Source organism: Puccinia triticina, chromosome 5A (assembly GCF_026914185.1).
Source record: "Puccinia triticina chromosome 5A, complete sequence".
NCBI classification, from domain to species: domain Eukaryota; kingdom Fungi; phylum Basidiomycota; class Pucciniomycetes; order Pucciniales; family Pucciniaceae; genus Puccinia; species Puccinia triticina.
In genome coordinates this window covers 2,865,424-2,881,305 of record NC_070562.1, presented here as the reverse complement: position 1 = coordinate 2,881,305, position 15,882 = coordinate 2,865,424, and the positions used below count along the sequence as shown (strand labels likewise).

Sequence of the window (15,882 nt, the reverse complement as noted above, 5' to 3'; positions counted from 1 at the left end):
GCTGGTGTCAGAGCTTTCTTTGTTGGTGTATTTTCTGATGTACAGTTTGAAGCAGTCCGATTCCCACCATCCAAGCCAGCAAAGGTCCTCCTTACGTACTGAAGAAAGAAGTTCCTCCCACCCTGAAGGAGTGTCTGGAGATACTGGTGCAGCCGTCGTTGTTCCAGAATTGAGTCAAGGCTTGGCATGTGGTAGACACAGTGATGTGGACTCTTGATCCCGCCTCCCAGTACCCAAACAACGAGGTGTCTTGGCTGGCAGCATTCCAGATATGTCTTTTGAGTGCCAGGATTGGGCAGATCATAAGTTTCACTGATGAGAGGTGGAGTTCTTGGGTTACGCCAGGGCCGGCTTTTTTGGCTCTGCAAATGGCTATGGTTGCTCTCCTCTTGACGCCAACCTCCTTGATCTGAACATTGCTTACTAGGACAGACACTGACTGGCGGAGGGGTCCCAATCTGTTGTTGTAGGTAAGCTCTCCAAGACGGGCCAGACCCATTAACGCCACAAGGCATAATTCTAGGAGTGCCTTTTGGAACTTGGTCCCCTTTATCCAAGCAGAGGTGAGCATCACCAATTGTTGGATGAGGACTGCACTTTTCTTGGGCCTTGAGGACTGGTCTGTGTTCATGTAAGCAGAGGACCTTAAAAGAGTGGTGACCTTGTTCTTTGTCTTGTGCCGGTAAGAGCATCTCTAACGGAGCCGCAACTGGGCGTTCGGGGGCAAACTTTGGCTGCCCGGGTTCCTTTCTTGCGCGCTAACGGACCCGCAGAATGACCCTGGGAACACTGCCGGGGGCAGTCAAACCCGCGATCACCTGCTGACTTCTGCGGGTCGCCTCCCAGCCGCAATTGACCACACACCTTCATCCACTCGACTTCATCAGCAAAGATGGTCCACAGCACACCCCAACTCCTACTTGAAGCTCCCCAAGACAGAAAAAAAATGTCTGCATTGGATCAACGTCAAGACTCCTCTCGATAACCGGGTCTGTTCCGGTCACTGAGCGGAGCAAATATGTACTCCTCTTGATTACTGGTTCTCTCAGCCAGTAATCAAGAGGGGTAAACAATCACCTCAATGACCGGTTCTCTCCGTTCATTGAGAGGAGTAAACACTTGTACATCCTCAATGACCGGGCCCGTTCCTGTCATCGAGAAGAGTACAATTTAAGATAACTCCCCTTGATGACTGGGCCGCTTGGGTAATTGAGAGGAGTGTTTCCTCCTCTTGATGACCGGGTTTGCTCCGGTCATCAATATACCTGTGTGGTCCTTCCTCTCCAGTCATTGAGAGGAGTAAACAACTCCGCTCAATGACTGGACGGTTCTCTCCGGTCATTGAAGAGGAGTATAATATAAGATGACCCCTCTCAATAACTGGTCCGCTTGGGTTATTGAGAGGAGTTTTTCCTTCGTTTGCTCCGGTCATCGAGATACTGCGTCCCAATGACCAGAATGTTCTGGTCATCGATGTACATGCCTCACGATGACCAGAACGTTCCGGTCATTGAGGGGAGTATGCCATACTCCTATTGATGACCGGAACAAGGGTGGTGGGTGGTGCTGGAGGAGTGATCTGTCTGTCAGATTGCGGCTTGAACTGCCAGTCCATAATTGGAGCTGAGCTGCGACTGCTGTGACATGTGCTCGCGGGCCGGGGAACGCAGGCCAACTGCCCCCCGGACCGTTGGAGATGCTCTAAGGTGTGTTGTGCATTGTGTTTCACATCTGGATCCCTGCCAGGTACTTTGTTAAGGTAACAGAAGATAGCTTGTGGGTGGCTTGGCAGTCAAAGGTCCTGCCAGCCTGCCAGCAGAAGCTGTATATATCTTTGGCTAACAGAGGGAGCTGGAATGGGATCCAGTTGGTACTCTCAGTGAATTTGAGATACTTCTTGATTGTGGAGTTGTAGCATGCCAGGGTGTTCCACTGATAGCCAAGGAGGAAATGTTTTCCTTGAGTTGTGAGTTCTCTGGAGGGAGATCCTCTTCTGGAAAGGGTTGTCAGACCCGCTAGCTTCCCCGCGGATGACATGCTTGGAGGTGGGCTTGCTCTCTGATAGTTATCTTTTTGAGAGTGTGGCACGGAAAGAGGGGGATTTTATTGCATGGATGATGGGGGAGCAACAAGAGGGAAAAATATGGATAGGATGAAACATGCGGGCAAGCCCGGGATGAAATCTACACTTGAAACAGTCTTGGCTCCAGGTCCCACGGAACTACCACTGCCACCTGCAACTGTTTTCTGTGTCTGGATCTGTCTCCATGTGACAGAGCGTCAGCCCGGTTTTCCTCTGATGTGACGTGTTGGGAAAACATATCTATCTCCATGTCAACCAGCATCTTTTGGATGATCTTTCATTCCTTGTTGACAGCTGGGTGTTTGGATTTCCGCTGTCAGATCACTTTCTTGGTGGTGGTGTTGTCTGTCCATACTATCAGTGTTTTCCCCAGCCGGATTCCTAGTTCTTTGAGGAGGAGGAGGCCGAGGCAAATTGCAACCGTCTCCAGCCATGCTATGTCCCTTTTTGGTTTTGGTCATTTGTCCCAGCCTTGGGCCAGTTGAAATTGGGCCCACCTCTTACCAACAAGGATTCTGATTCCAAAGTTGGTGGAGGTGTTGCCCACCCACCCAATTTTGATTGGGTCAGGGTTTTGGATCATCCTGGTCTCCTTATATTGGAGGAGCGTCAATAGCCAGTAATTGAGGTCAACTTTGGTGTCTTCCAAGTTCCGGGAGCGTGCGGTCCATCCTCTGGTGGATCCAACCATTCATCCATTGGTACAGGCTTTTGAGATAGCATTGTAACTGTGGGAGGATGTATGAGACATGATTTAGTCAACCTGCCAGCTGTTTGACCTGTGTGAAGGTGAACTTGGTTTTGGGGATGAGGAACGCTTTCCTTTGTTGTACCCTCTGATACTTCTTATTGTCTGGGAGCCAGACGGTCTTATTTGTGGCATTCCAGAAAAAGCCAATGTACTTCTGCTCCTCTTTGAAGGGGGAGAATCTTCTTGTGTTTGTTTTGACACCTAGCTGCTCTGATTGTGCAACTATATGATCCATTTCCACCATTGATTGGGCGGTCTTGATGAATAAATTGTCATTGAACCATTGGAAAATGTTGATGAGGTCACACTCTTTCTGCATGAGCTCCTTCCACGCGTCTGCCGGTCTGCCAAAAAATCTGCATCCCGCTACCCCGCCAAAGGCAATTCATGTGTCAATTAGGATTCCACCGTTGAAATCCTTGACCATGAGGTAGCACCATTGATCCTTGGTTGTTGGGATCTGGCGGTATGCTTTCTCCCAATTGAAGATTGCAAGGAGGAGCAGTTGGGCTTGACTACGGAAGAATTTTGATGTTGCCTCAAATTTGTCCCATGTCGTCATTTTGATTTGTATTTCACTTTACAAAAATTGTACAGTGTGTAGTCATGTATTAGGCAAGGTGTATATTCCCAAATTGACAACTCTTCAAAATTCACAATTCAACATTGTTTTCTGGTTCATCCCTTGTAAAAAATGGTAGGTGAAATTGACTCCAGTATTTTCACATTTCATATTTATGGGAGGAAAATTGCATGTTACACAGGTTTTCCTTGCTCTGACACTGATTGATACTTGAAGAATAGAAAGTTGATGGCAAACCACTTTCTTTCCAGTTTAATATAGGGAATCTGCATGGAAGAAATATGCTGCAAGGATTCATCAGCCAGTTGACTGGTCCTCCAAAGTTGCAACATTTCAGAATTATGTTGCATGGTATGATGTTATGGGTTTTTTCACTGAAAAGATCTGCAATGAAAATTATTCCCCCTCACTTGGATGAGGATGTATTTTAGAATACGGATAGGTACATTTTTGGAAACACTTGTGTGCGTTGAAGCTCAATTCCACAGTTGTTATCATGATGAACGTAACAAACTTCAGCCAAGAGATGTTCATGTGTTGGAATTGAGTTACAGATCATTCCAAAACAACTTGACCTACAGTTACCCTTGTATTTGTAAGAAAGTGAAAAAGAGTTGAAGTTGACATTTGAATCACATCAGACCCCATTGCATACAGAATTATGGCTTGGCACTCTCTAGAGAGTGCAACACATTCCCCCCTGGTGAAACTGGCTCTGAGTAGAGCTTCCCGCCACTCCTCAATGTTCATCTCACAGGTTACTTGCGTTGGCCACTTTGGGTGGGCTAGCACTGTCTTATTGGCCTCATGAGGTCTCAAAGATTCCTAGTCACTCGGGCACTCGGGAGTCCTGTCCCTACTGGGTTACACAGGGGTGGCACAGGTTAGAAAAGTCTCTTATGCATCTCTTGTCTTAGTGACATAAGGGCCGTTTACAAGGGGTAGCAGAGGAGGGGGGGGGGGGGGGGGGGGGGGGGCAAAGAAAGAGCTGACAGGGTTTTTTGGGGGGTTGGGGGGGGGTGGGGGGGGGGGGGCATGGGACAAGAGGGTGCTGAGTCTTCCATGAGCTCAAAAGGGGTGGTTATGGTGAGGATCCAAAGGTGTCCGGGAGGGCAACAGGGCGTGAATATAGGTTTTTTTGGGGGGACCAAAGATAATGAGAAGAGAATGGGTATTTACTGGTTGCGGTTGCGGTTGTGCACGCTGCCCCCTGTGTGGTTGGGGTTAAAGTTGTTCCCCTTGTAGCCACTTCCCGGCGGGCCTTGGCCTTGGTTGGGTTGCGTGATTGGTGTGACCTTGGTTTGCTGGTGAAGGGTCTTCTGAGGGGCCTTTGTGGTTGGGCTTGTTCTTTGGGGGGTTGGGTTGTGCGGGTTGGTTGGCTCTGTTTGGTTTGGAAGGTCTGATCCCTTTCATTGGATTAGAGATATTCATTCGGTACCCGCGGCGGGTACCTAGTACCGCTTGGCGGGTACCCCCTTGCACCCGCCTTGCACCCGCGCAGCGGTGCCGGGTGCAGTACTAGGTACCTGGTTTTGGCCGGAAAGCGGTGCGGTACCCGGGTACCGCCTCCAAGTACCTCCCACCCCCCGGGGGATTGAAAGCCTGGACTTGGTAGATCCAGCTCGGCGAAGGCCTCCCAGCAAGCTGGGAGGATTCCTCTCGGCGTATCCAGCTCGCCAAGGGGATTCCTCCCGCAAAGCTGGATACATATATTGTATCCAGCTCGCGGACGCCAAAGAACCTCTTGATGAGCTGGAGAGGAGTCCCCTCGCCAAGCGGGATACATATGTATCCAGCTCGCCAAGAGGAATCTTCCAAGGGAGCTGGATGTGTCCAGCTTGCCGTGAGACCTCCCTAGCTGAGCTGGATATTGTGTATCCATCTTGGTGAGGGATGAGCCATCTTGGCAAGCTGGATACATATTATGTATCCAGCTTGGCGAGGGATGTCCACCGGGTGAGCTGGATGCATATCCAGCTTGCTGGGTGGACTTGCCTCTTTGACTGGAGCCATTCCTCGGGTCAAAGAGGTGTACATGCCTCCAATCGGATGGATCAATTCCTCCGGTCAGAGGTGTGTATTCCTCCTCAACCGGAGGGATTCCTCTGGTCAAAGAGGAGAGCCAGTGCTTGCCGGGAGGAGTCCCTCCTGGCGAACAGTGGCCTGTTTGCCCTCCAGCTTGTCGCAAAGGACGGCAACAAACTGGATGGAGCAAGCAGGACAGCAGGACACTGCCACACCAAAAAATATCACGGGTGGTACCCGTGGTACCCGCCAGAGCGGTACCCGTGGTACCTCCCAGGCGGTGCCGGGTGCAGTACTAGGTACCTGAAATTGGCCAAAAAGCGGTGCGGTACCCGGGTCCCAAATGACTATCTCTACATTGGATCACCTCCCACCTTGCCGTCACCTATTGCATAGGGGTTTTTGGTGAGGCCTATCTTGTTGAAATCTTGGCAGGTGGAGATCGCCTTGTATACCGTCTCTTGCTTGAACTGGGAGATGTCTGAGAAAGATTCTTCCCCATTTTCCTCTACCCAAAACATGAAGGTGTTGTTACCAGAGGGCAACCAAGAATCTGTGCTTCCTGTGGAGCCTGTTGCAGTGCTCCTTATGGGCTAAGATCCAATCCGCAAGGACTGGGTCGTGGTACCTGTCCCGCATGGTCAGGTGAAAGAAGCGGTGGTTTAGGGTCCAGTCGGAGAAGTTCTGGGAGAACTTGTCTGGGACCAGGAAACCATCGTATTGGAGTCCTTTCTTGGAGGCTGTCTCTTCTACCTTTGGGTGATCCTTTGAGTGTTTTGCCAAGACCTTCTCTTGCTATTCTCTGTTGAAGATGGTGAGGGGAAGTGGGCCCTTGCATTCAAGAAGGAGTTTATGGAAGTAGGGGGAAAACCGCTGTTGTTGTGGGAGCTGGAGCCTGCCCACAATGAATTTGACATTTCAAACTTGTGTTGTCTCTCCGGTGGCTGCTGGTCTCTTCTGGGGGATGAACTATGTTTTGAAGATGATGGGGCTGTTGTTTGGTACTGCTGTATTTTGGCTTCTTGGCTTCTGGTCAGCCAGAACGGACTCTTACATCTTCATGTACCGCTCTACTTTTGTGTTGTCCCCCGCCTTCTTGGCTTTGACAAATTTGGCCATCAGGATTGTCCTGGCCTCTCAGTTGGTCTCTGCATCTGACGTTTCATTGACTACAATGGTCACGGGCTCTTCTCCGGTTGTGGTTGATTCTGGGAGATGGACTGAGTCAATTTTCTCTCTTTTTCCCTGTTTTTTTGGATCTGTTCTCTCTCTGGGCTTACCACATGCAACGATGGGTGGTTACGGTACTGGTAACAGGTACCGTAACAAAAACATAACAAATTTTCACCGTTACCGTTACCGTTACTGGTAACAGTGGCTTGGTACGTTCTCATTTTCTTTTGGATCACATGGAAATATCATTGTTACGTTATTTAAGAAACAGAAATAGCTGGTTTTCAATTGTTACGTTACTACTGATACCAGCCGTTACTGGCTACTTGTAACAAGAAAATTAAAGAACTATTTTTTTTGTGCTGAGGGAACCAAGGCTGCCAAATTTTTTCCCACTACCTCAAATTCACCTGTAAGAGGCACCGCTTCGCGTAGCCACATGAGGCTGCTGACGCTGCAAGACAAGGTGTAAGGGAGCAATCTACCCCGGTTACTGCTACACACATTGGAAGCAGCGGAGAATAATCTCTCCACTGCACATGAGCTTCCCAAACATCCAAGATATGAACAAGCCATCCGAGAAAGAATTGGATACATTTTTGAGTTGTTTTTCCACCACTTCATGAGTTATTTGTTTAATCACAACATCAAGTTTCTGGGTGAGACTTTGAAGCTGGGTAGTCTTTGTATGCGATGACGTAGGTTGATTCTCGACATTCTGTTCAACATTCTTTCTCCCAGGGGATAAATCATCATCTGACAGCTCATCGTCTGCGTTACCGTAATCGCTTTCAGATCCCTCATTGTCGTCACAGGTATGCGTGAAGGCCTTTGGATTCTTGGATATCAGTTGCGTGAGAGGTGTTTTGGCACAATTTTCCTCTTCTTCCTTGACTAGCTTACCAAGTACTGGAAAGAAACCGAGTACAGACTCCTTAGCTTTGCCCGGTGGCAATGTCTTGAGAGACAAAGATGCCAGGCCTGCGTTGACAATCAACGCAAGCTTGTGACAGAAGCACTTGACGTGCATAGTAGCTGGATTCCAAGAATCTGGAGTGTAATCATCCTTGAGTAATGCATACATTTCCCTTGCCATTGTGTTATTGTTTGATCCAGAGTCGGTAGTTTGTGCGAGCATTTTGGAATAAAGGTTGTGTTTATTGAGGAGGGTAGCGATGGGGCGTGCTAAGAGATGACCAAGATGTTTCCAGGGGATCATCTTCAAGGTCAGGTGGCGTACAGTGTATTCCCAGTTTGAATCAATATAAGCCACGGCGGCACCGATGAAAGCAAAGCGGTTCCCTTTTGTGGTCCATACATCGTGGATAAGTGTGAATTTAGTGTCAAGATTCTTATAGGGTAGAGATGTGGAATAATTCAGACACAAGTCAGTATTCAAAAGGATTTACAACAAAAGTTAAATAGGAATGCGGAAACAAACCTTCAACTCATCAAAAACATTGGTCTTCAGCATCAAGTACAGTTTTTTAGATTCATCGGCTGCCCACCTTCGACCATAGAGACAAGCCTTGGGATTTGAATATTGAAAAGCTGCTTGAAGAATGCTGTCTTCAATGCGGGACCACGCCAGCGCCTGTCAAATCTGCCACAACATAATGAGTTGATTGAGTACACGGTTGGAAAAAACCGTCTTAACTTCAAGAAATCCGTTGATGGTGGCTTGCTTTGAGTCGCCACCACCCTGGGCTTGTTGAAGATTGCGCTCGCCAACTGTGGGGGGTAGTTTTGCCCCCGCCTTCTTTGCTTCGTCTCGTTTGGGGCAACCACGACTCTTCTTTTCCAATTGAGCAGATCCATCTCGGTGGCTCTTCAGATTTCCGAGTGATGATATATGGCCCCAAGTGTTCTAGCCAAACCACTTGCATTTGTAATTTAAGGTTGTATTTGGCGGGTCCCCCTGCTTCCACACTGGATCGTGAAAATAATCAACGACCTTGTCGTACACAGTCTCTTTGGGCTTCTTGTTTTCTCTTGGCTGGATTTTGATTGACCCATCGGAATCCTGGTTGTAATCGTACCCATCCACACCTGCCTGGAGATCCCCACCCCCCAAAAAATAGAGTGATCAGTTGGATTAAACTTATAAGTGTGTATGCAACTTATTTACCCACCTGTGCTTGTGTAATGGCCACACTTGCCTTAGACTTCACACGCTTTTGAGTCAATTTCTCTGTGGCAGGCTGAGGCGAGGACTGTCTGCGTGATTTCTTCTGTTTGCGCTTTGGAATTTTGGACACCGCAGTGGACTGAGCTGAATCAGATGAGGGGGCGCCTGCTCTTTTTGACGCAGCATTTGATGCTCCAAGGACTGACGAGGCTTGTGTTGATTGGTGTGGTTGAAAAATGGACTGATCAGAGGTGTTACCTTTGCTTGCCGCATTTTCGTCACGGATGTCAGAGAGCGGTTCGGCTGGTTGGCTTGGCGGATTCATGTTGGACTTGAAAATCGTTGAGGCTGGAATGCTGTTGCCTTGGCTGTTTGTAGACCAGGGTGAAAAATCTTGCCTGTCCAATCAGTCTGCTTAGGCACTGCAAGTGCGCAGTTGAATATGGGACTGCACCGCTTCAAAGGTGTTTTGGCCATGGTCAAAAACATTATCATGCGTTACCGCACGTTATGACTTGTTACCAGGCGTTGTGTTATCTTAAGATTTCTGACGGCTGATAAAAGCAAAGTTACGTTATCTACAGCCCTAATATTTTGCTGTTACTAAGTACTGTAACGGGTTGCTGTAGTAACAAATATTGTTACACTACCAAATTTGCCCCAGTAATGTAGCGTAACGTAACTACCCATCGCTGCCACATGCAGGGCTGAGGATCTTGGCGATCTCTGGGTCTCTGAGGGGGCCTTTTGCGGGTTCATCCTGGGGGGAATCTACTCTTGGAAACCTTGTGGGGTTCTTTGCCGTGGCCCGGGTTAGGTCTTTCTTGGCCGGCTTTGTTGCCTTGGGTGGTTTAGGGTTCGGACCTGGGGCTTACAACAAAGAGGCTGGTTGGCTCCCTTCTATGTCTGGTGCTTGGGTCTGGGGTTGATGTGCCGTTTGGCTTTCCTCACCCGCCACAGGGGCGGTTTGTTGGGCAGTGGCTTTCACAGAGTTTGTTGTGTCCTGGATTTTTAATCCTGACATTTTGCAACTTCCAAGGTTTGGGTTGGGTGGGTATAGGGAGGAGTTGGGATGTTGGAGAGTGATGACGTGGTGAGCAGATGTTTAAGTTATGGGTTGTCTGGTTGAGGTGAGAGGTTGTTTATCAATGAGGTAAATCTTAAACACAAAAAGGCTTTGATCCAAGAGGGGTAGAAGGGACTTGGGGAGCGCTGAGGGATCTTAGGATCTGAGGAAAAAGGGAGCAAGGGAATGGGAGGCTCAGAGAGGAAAGAGCGGGCTCAAGGAGTCACAGACCCTGAGAGTTCTGAGGGGATGCAGGCGACCTCCCCAGGTCCCTGTACCCCGCTATCTCCGCTGCCGGTACAAGTAAATGGCTGCACTACGTGCTTGTGGCTTGGCGTGTACAGGGAGGGGACGGTTCCATGGACTCCACCCACCTCCTGCTACGCTCCCGGTAACATAACAAGAAAGCTCCAGTTCACCCCAATGTTTTTGGACTTGTAGACTAAAGTTCACTTCCATGTTTTTGGAGCTGTAAATTACCGTTCACTCCAATGTTTCTGGAGTTGTAAACTACCACTCCACTGTCTTTAGAGTAAACTACAATTGACTTCAAAGCATTTGTGGAGTAAACTACGGTTGACACCAAACCTTATGGAGTGGGCGGCAATCCACTCCCAGAAAAATTGGATTGAACTGTGGACCAATCCTTTTTTTTGCAGTGCATCTATCAGATCTTTGAGGTCCATTTAGCCTGGCCCCAAATAGGGATTTTGTCTGTCAACCTTTTGGTATTGCAGTAGGCTGATGACACTGAGATTGAGAGCACAGGACCACCAACCACTGTGGCACCTCTGTAATATTGCATGTCAACTGGCAGCAGTTTCTTGAGTTTTTTTCACAGTGAACACAGGGAGCTGTAAAGTTCTCCATACCCAGTCAGAAGACAGATATGCCAGACAACAGTCTCTGTCTAAAGGAAAGAAAGGAAAAGCAGTTCAACAGACTGAGTTACGTCCAAGAGAGAAAAAGATACAATGTCCAAAACTTGCCAATTCTTAGAAAGCGCTGATCCTCTGGCTCTATGTATAGATGTATAAACAAGCAACCACATTTACAAATTTACAAGTCCGTCTGTTTATATGCACTATCTAAGATGTACCTATTGCCATTTGAAAATTGTTGCATCTATAAACAGAAACTATGTACTATCGTTGTGATATATTTTTAATCGGGATGGAGTGCCCTGCCAGGAACCCATCAAAAGAAGTGGACAAGATAAAGGAAGAAAATTTTGGGCTATGATGACACTTGTGATATACTGTGTGTACACGTGTTATATGCAAGAGAGGGTAATCAAAGCAATATGTACTGTTCTCTGTCCTTGGGATACTCCTCCACTGTCCATCCATCCGTCCGTCCGTTAACCCAACCCATAAATCCGCCTCACCAGGACCCTTTACACATATCCAAGAAAAAAGAGGAGATGTTAGAGTTAGAGGGACGAGAACAGGCCGGCCCTGATCTTAGATTTTTCGATCGCATGTTCAGTCAGCACTGGAAAAAAGACCACACCATAGTTCAGTCTTCCGTTTCAATTTTGACTGGTAAATGAAAAGTAAAGTAAGATTGAGAAGACTCAACCTGAGTCCACAAAATCGTTCAGCTGATTCCCCCCAAAAAAATCAATGTCAGTGTCGATGAGGATTGGTGGTGCCTACCGATGTGAGCAAAATGGGAAGGCAAGTGGAGAGACGGGACTGACCAAAACAACCAAGCCTGCCAATGCCACCGAAAAAAAAAGAAAAAATAGTGAGACCGCGCAAATCAACAGGTACATGCATCCGATTCGAGACCAAAAATATATTCTGAAAAGAAAGAGTTACCAGGTTCGATGAAATGTCTGCCTTTGACCCAGCTATAAGTGAACGGGTCCAGATTAGCTTTGGTATATACAAGCAAAGAGGACGCTTTGGAATATGTGAGCGAGGTGAGAATGTCGTCTGCTATGCCTGTACATGTACAACACGCATCATCAAATCATCCTTTGTCAGCTCATTTATTCTTCTCTCGGAGTAAGGAGGGGAAGCTTAACTCTTCGTCGGAGTAGCCTGACAGCCGAAACCCATCCGGAAGAACAGCGACATGCACGCGCAAGACCACAATTGTTTTTTTCCCCTTTACATCAGTATATGTCCATCAAACAAAAACAAGGGGAAAAAAACTGAACTTGGAGTTGATAAATTGTGCCCACGTGTGGTTTGTCGGTCTCAGTCTTGAGAGGGACCGAGTTGCGAGCATGCGCGAGATCCAAAGCTTGGATAATCTCATCCGGCCGATCTTTCAAGGTGCAAATGCCCAGCACCGAAGAAGAAGCGGTATGAGCACATCTTCCCCAAAAATAGCTAATGCAATGTACAAAAAACGTAGCTGACCGGTATCGTATAAAGTATGATCTGATTTCGAAAGAGTGAAAAATAAATAAAAATTCATGTGAATGCAGGGGGAAAGAGAGAGAGAGAACTCAGGACGAAGAGCGCAAACCATAAGAGTCATCGCGTTCCCAATCCCAGCCTTGTTCGGGAGGCTGGCCCATTCGATGGATGATGATGAACCGGACCTGCTCTTTAAGGAGGTCTCCGATCGGCCGATCAAGGTCCGCGGGCCCGCCGACCCGGATCGCATGGACTTGGGGCAGCTCGGCCTGCAGGTTCTGCTTCGCCTCATCTAGCGCCGAGGCTAGCGCCGCCTTCGTCGGGATCATCGAGTGGAATGGGATCGAGTCCTTCCGCCATGTCGTCTTACTCGAAATAAATCCTGTTGGCATTTCTTTTCTCGTCTCAGTTTATGCGTTTTTGTTTTTGTTTTTGTTTTTGGGTGATTTGGGAGATCCCTTTGAGCGGTTTTTGCTTACCGTCACTTTTCAGCTGTTGATCAAGGAAGAAAAAAAAACATAAGAAAAGCTTTTTCGTCCGCCACGAATTCCCCAGAAAAATTGGCATACATACCTCAAAGACGACGATTTCCTTAGGATGGGAAACCAAGAACGAGAAGGTTTCCTCGAGAGCTTTAACATATTCATATCCCGGCACACACCTACCCACAAGATTCACTTATTAACAAATTGAAGAAGAGAATGGATTGTTTTTATGACGAAAGACAACTTACGCATGTTGGTGATGGATCCGACCTCGTTCCCCGTTCAGACAGTCGTGGAAACAATACCCTGGTCTATAGAAAACAGACTTTTAAATGATTCATTTTCCAACGACAACAACACAACAGATGAGCCGAAGAGACACAGAAGAACCTAAGCCCCTAGAAAACAAACCTGAAATCGAAGAATCTGCGGAAGAAAGGAGGACGTGTGAACACCGAACCGGGCGTGAAAGAGAAAGAGAGAGCGCGCGCGGTGGACGTAAGAGGAGGAAGGCTGTGACCTACCGGGTACCGTGACGGAGTTGGTCGAAGATCACATCTTTCTGGGTATTTGCTATGTTGCAGATGGCCAGCTCGAGGTCGATGTTGAAGGTCTTGAGCAGCTTGGTTAGGATGTGGACAAATGAGATTCCATGATCGATCAAAAAGTTTCCACTGTGTGGGGAACATTGCATCTCTAAGCTTTTACACCTTAACTTGAAAGTCTCTCACAGACTTACATGTCTGAATCCAACTTCATCTTCGTGATCATCTTGACAAACCTGCGTAGATGATGGTTGAGTGCACTTTATCCGATTTAGCCTCCTGAGAAAACAAATAAAGAAATGAAAGATTGTGACTGACCCAGGATGTAAGCTGGTAAACATGCCCGCATCGTGTGAGCCTTGTAAGACCAGCTTAGAGAAACGTACATCCAGCCATCTAGGCAGTATTGTTCATTGGTATCAATTCGATGCGCTTGCTCTTCAAGAGAAGGAAAAGACATGTTTACCGTTTATCATGATCGATCAAATCGCCCAACCAAGAGCTGTAATTCGGCGTGGCATAAGCATACATCTATAAAAGCAGAGGATCGACAGATCAATCCGGACGTTTTCTGGGATCTTTTCGACTGGAAGAGAGGGGAGAGAACGAACCGAATGACGTTTGCCCATCCTAGAATCGTGGAAGCCGTAGGAGATGGAGAGGTCTAGATGGGGTAAAAAGACAGATTTGGTATCGGCTGTTGACGCTAATCGCTGGGTCTTATCTCCCTCGGTCCTGTGATTCAGTGCCCAAAGTTAGTTTGGATATCGCTCTTACGTCTTCGATTAGAGTTGAAGTACTGACACTAGTCCACTGTTTTTTTTTTTTTGTTTGTTAAAAGAGTAAAATTAGAGATGCTTCAGCATTCGTGGTAGATATAAAACGTAACTAGCCTCACCTCAGTGGATTGATTGAAGCCGAGCCTAGGGGGGAGTAGGAGGGACATATAAGTGTTTTTTTTCTTCTATTGAATAGAGGGGAGGATGAGGGAAGGAGAGGGACGGACGATGGAGGATAGGATCGATGGTGTTAGCGTGTTGGATGTAGAGGAGCGCATGGAGCGAGCTGAGTCCGCCTAGGGTATGATCAGATCGGATGAATTTAGGCAAATGAGTTGTTGAGGAGACAGAGGAGCGCTGGTGTTCATGGTATCGGGCGTCTTTACCGACCCGGAAGGAGAGGACAGTTTGAGGATGGGAGACGTATGAGAAGGTAGAGAGCCGTTTGGTGGGCAGACCGAGCGGGGGTCTGAGCGGGGTGTCGTCGACGGTGTTTTCCTCGTGTTGGATATCGGCATGGGTGAGTCTGAAGAGGACGAGGTTGAGGGAGGGGAGGATCTCGACGGTGCCGATCTGGCCGGAGGGCATCGGGCGCTCCCGACTCGAGTCGAGGTCGAAGCGGCCAAGCAGGCCGGAGGTGATCGTGCCGCTCCGCGAGAGCTTGATGAACGCCTGGAGATGGAGGAGGTATCCGTTGGGCTTGATGAGGTCGAAGTAGACCCAGCCGAGGCGGGACTTGGCCGATCGCGAGCTTTCAAAGAGTCCGCTGGGCTGGTCGATCTCGGCGATGGTCAGCAAGCTGTCGGTGAACTGTTTCATGACGGGGGGTATTGAGTTTGGGTTGAAGCATGTTCCGCCTGTTGTTAATTTATGAGGAAAGTCAGCATGGGTGTCTCTAGTAGTTCTGCTGGGGCCGACTGACGGTATGAGGATAGCCGGTAGGCGGAATGTTTGATGTGGAGGGTGTTCTTGAGTTTGGTTGGCCATTGTGCGATCCTGATGGCTGCCCGGTGCTGGTGCTGGTCGGCTGGTGCGGTCTGGTTGTCGATCTTGAGTCTGATGGCGGAGTGGTCTGGGGTGAATGGGCTGGTGAGATGGAGGGTGGCTGAGGCGAGGTTGAGGATGGACTGGGAGTGTCTGATGGGTTTCTTTTTTGGTGCTGCTGCTGCTGATGATGACCTGAGGGAGGCTGTTGTTGACTGGCTGGGGGTGGAGTCGGCTGAGGATGAGCTGGTGAGCATGTCCTTCGAATCGCTAGTAGTCGTGCTTTCCTTCTGCTTGAAGAGTAAGAGCGACAGTCCGAGAGCACCAATGGTCAACGAGACTGACAAGACGGTTTTTTGCACGTTGGGATGAAGCCGGAGAGCTTGAGCAACCGACTGCTGGCTCTCTTTGCTAGGCGGCCGAGCCGCGGGGACCCTAGCCTCTCCCACGGGGGAGGGGGGCCCGTGATAAGCTTGAGCGCTTACATATGTATTACGCTGATCGGGGAATCTTCGATAGTAAAGTCCCTCGAAACTGCGGGCCCCCGGGGGGTGCGAAGCGAGCCTCCGTCATTGGCACACGGATAATGGGTTTTCACCCCTCTTTTCACTTTCCCCTTTGTGCCTGCCTCTTTCCATGATAAACTTTTGTTCTTTTTTGCCCCAGATCAGCTCAACAAGCTCCCGCTGGGGATCCTGCTTTTTTTTCTTCATTTATGTACTGATACATGTATGTCCTGAGAAATTAAACAAATACATACCCCCGGTGTTCGAGGCTACTTGTCGGGTCGCGGGGATCCGGGGGGCGCGGCCCAGAGGGAACACGCTTCGCAATTTTCAATACGGCCACTTCAGTCGCCCACGACCACCACGCTCTTCTTGACAAACACCTTGGCCGCATTATCCATC

The 15,882-nt window shown here is 48.5% G+C and overlaps 1 protein-coding gene across 1 annotated transcript; it reads right to left on the bottom strand.

Annotated features, from left to right (window-relative positions):
• Nucleotides 1-11,241: 11,241 nt before the first annotated feature.
• Nucleotides 11,242-15,881, bottom strand: PtA15_5A353 (uncharacterized protein; the record flags this gene model as incomplete). The annotated part of the gene is made up of 16 exons (XM_053169105.1): nt 11,242-11,271; nt 12,436-12,563; nt 12,661-12,673; nt 12,755-12,842; nt 12,915-12,977; nt 13,078-13,092; nt 13,191-13,340; nt 13,406-13,447; nt 13,530-13,607; nt 13,678-13,742; nt 13,823-13,946; nt 14,110-14,134; nt 14,218-14,847; nt 14,913-14,993; nt 15,078-15,414; nt 15,837-15,881. The coding sequence occupies 16 exons, from the start codon at nt 15,879-15,881 to the stop codon at nt 11,242-11,244; spliced, it is 1,914 nt and encodes a 637-aa protein (XP_053020335.1).
• Between the last annotated feature and the right edge of the window lies 1 nt (nt 15,882).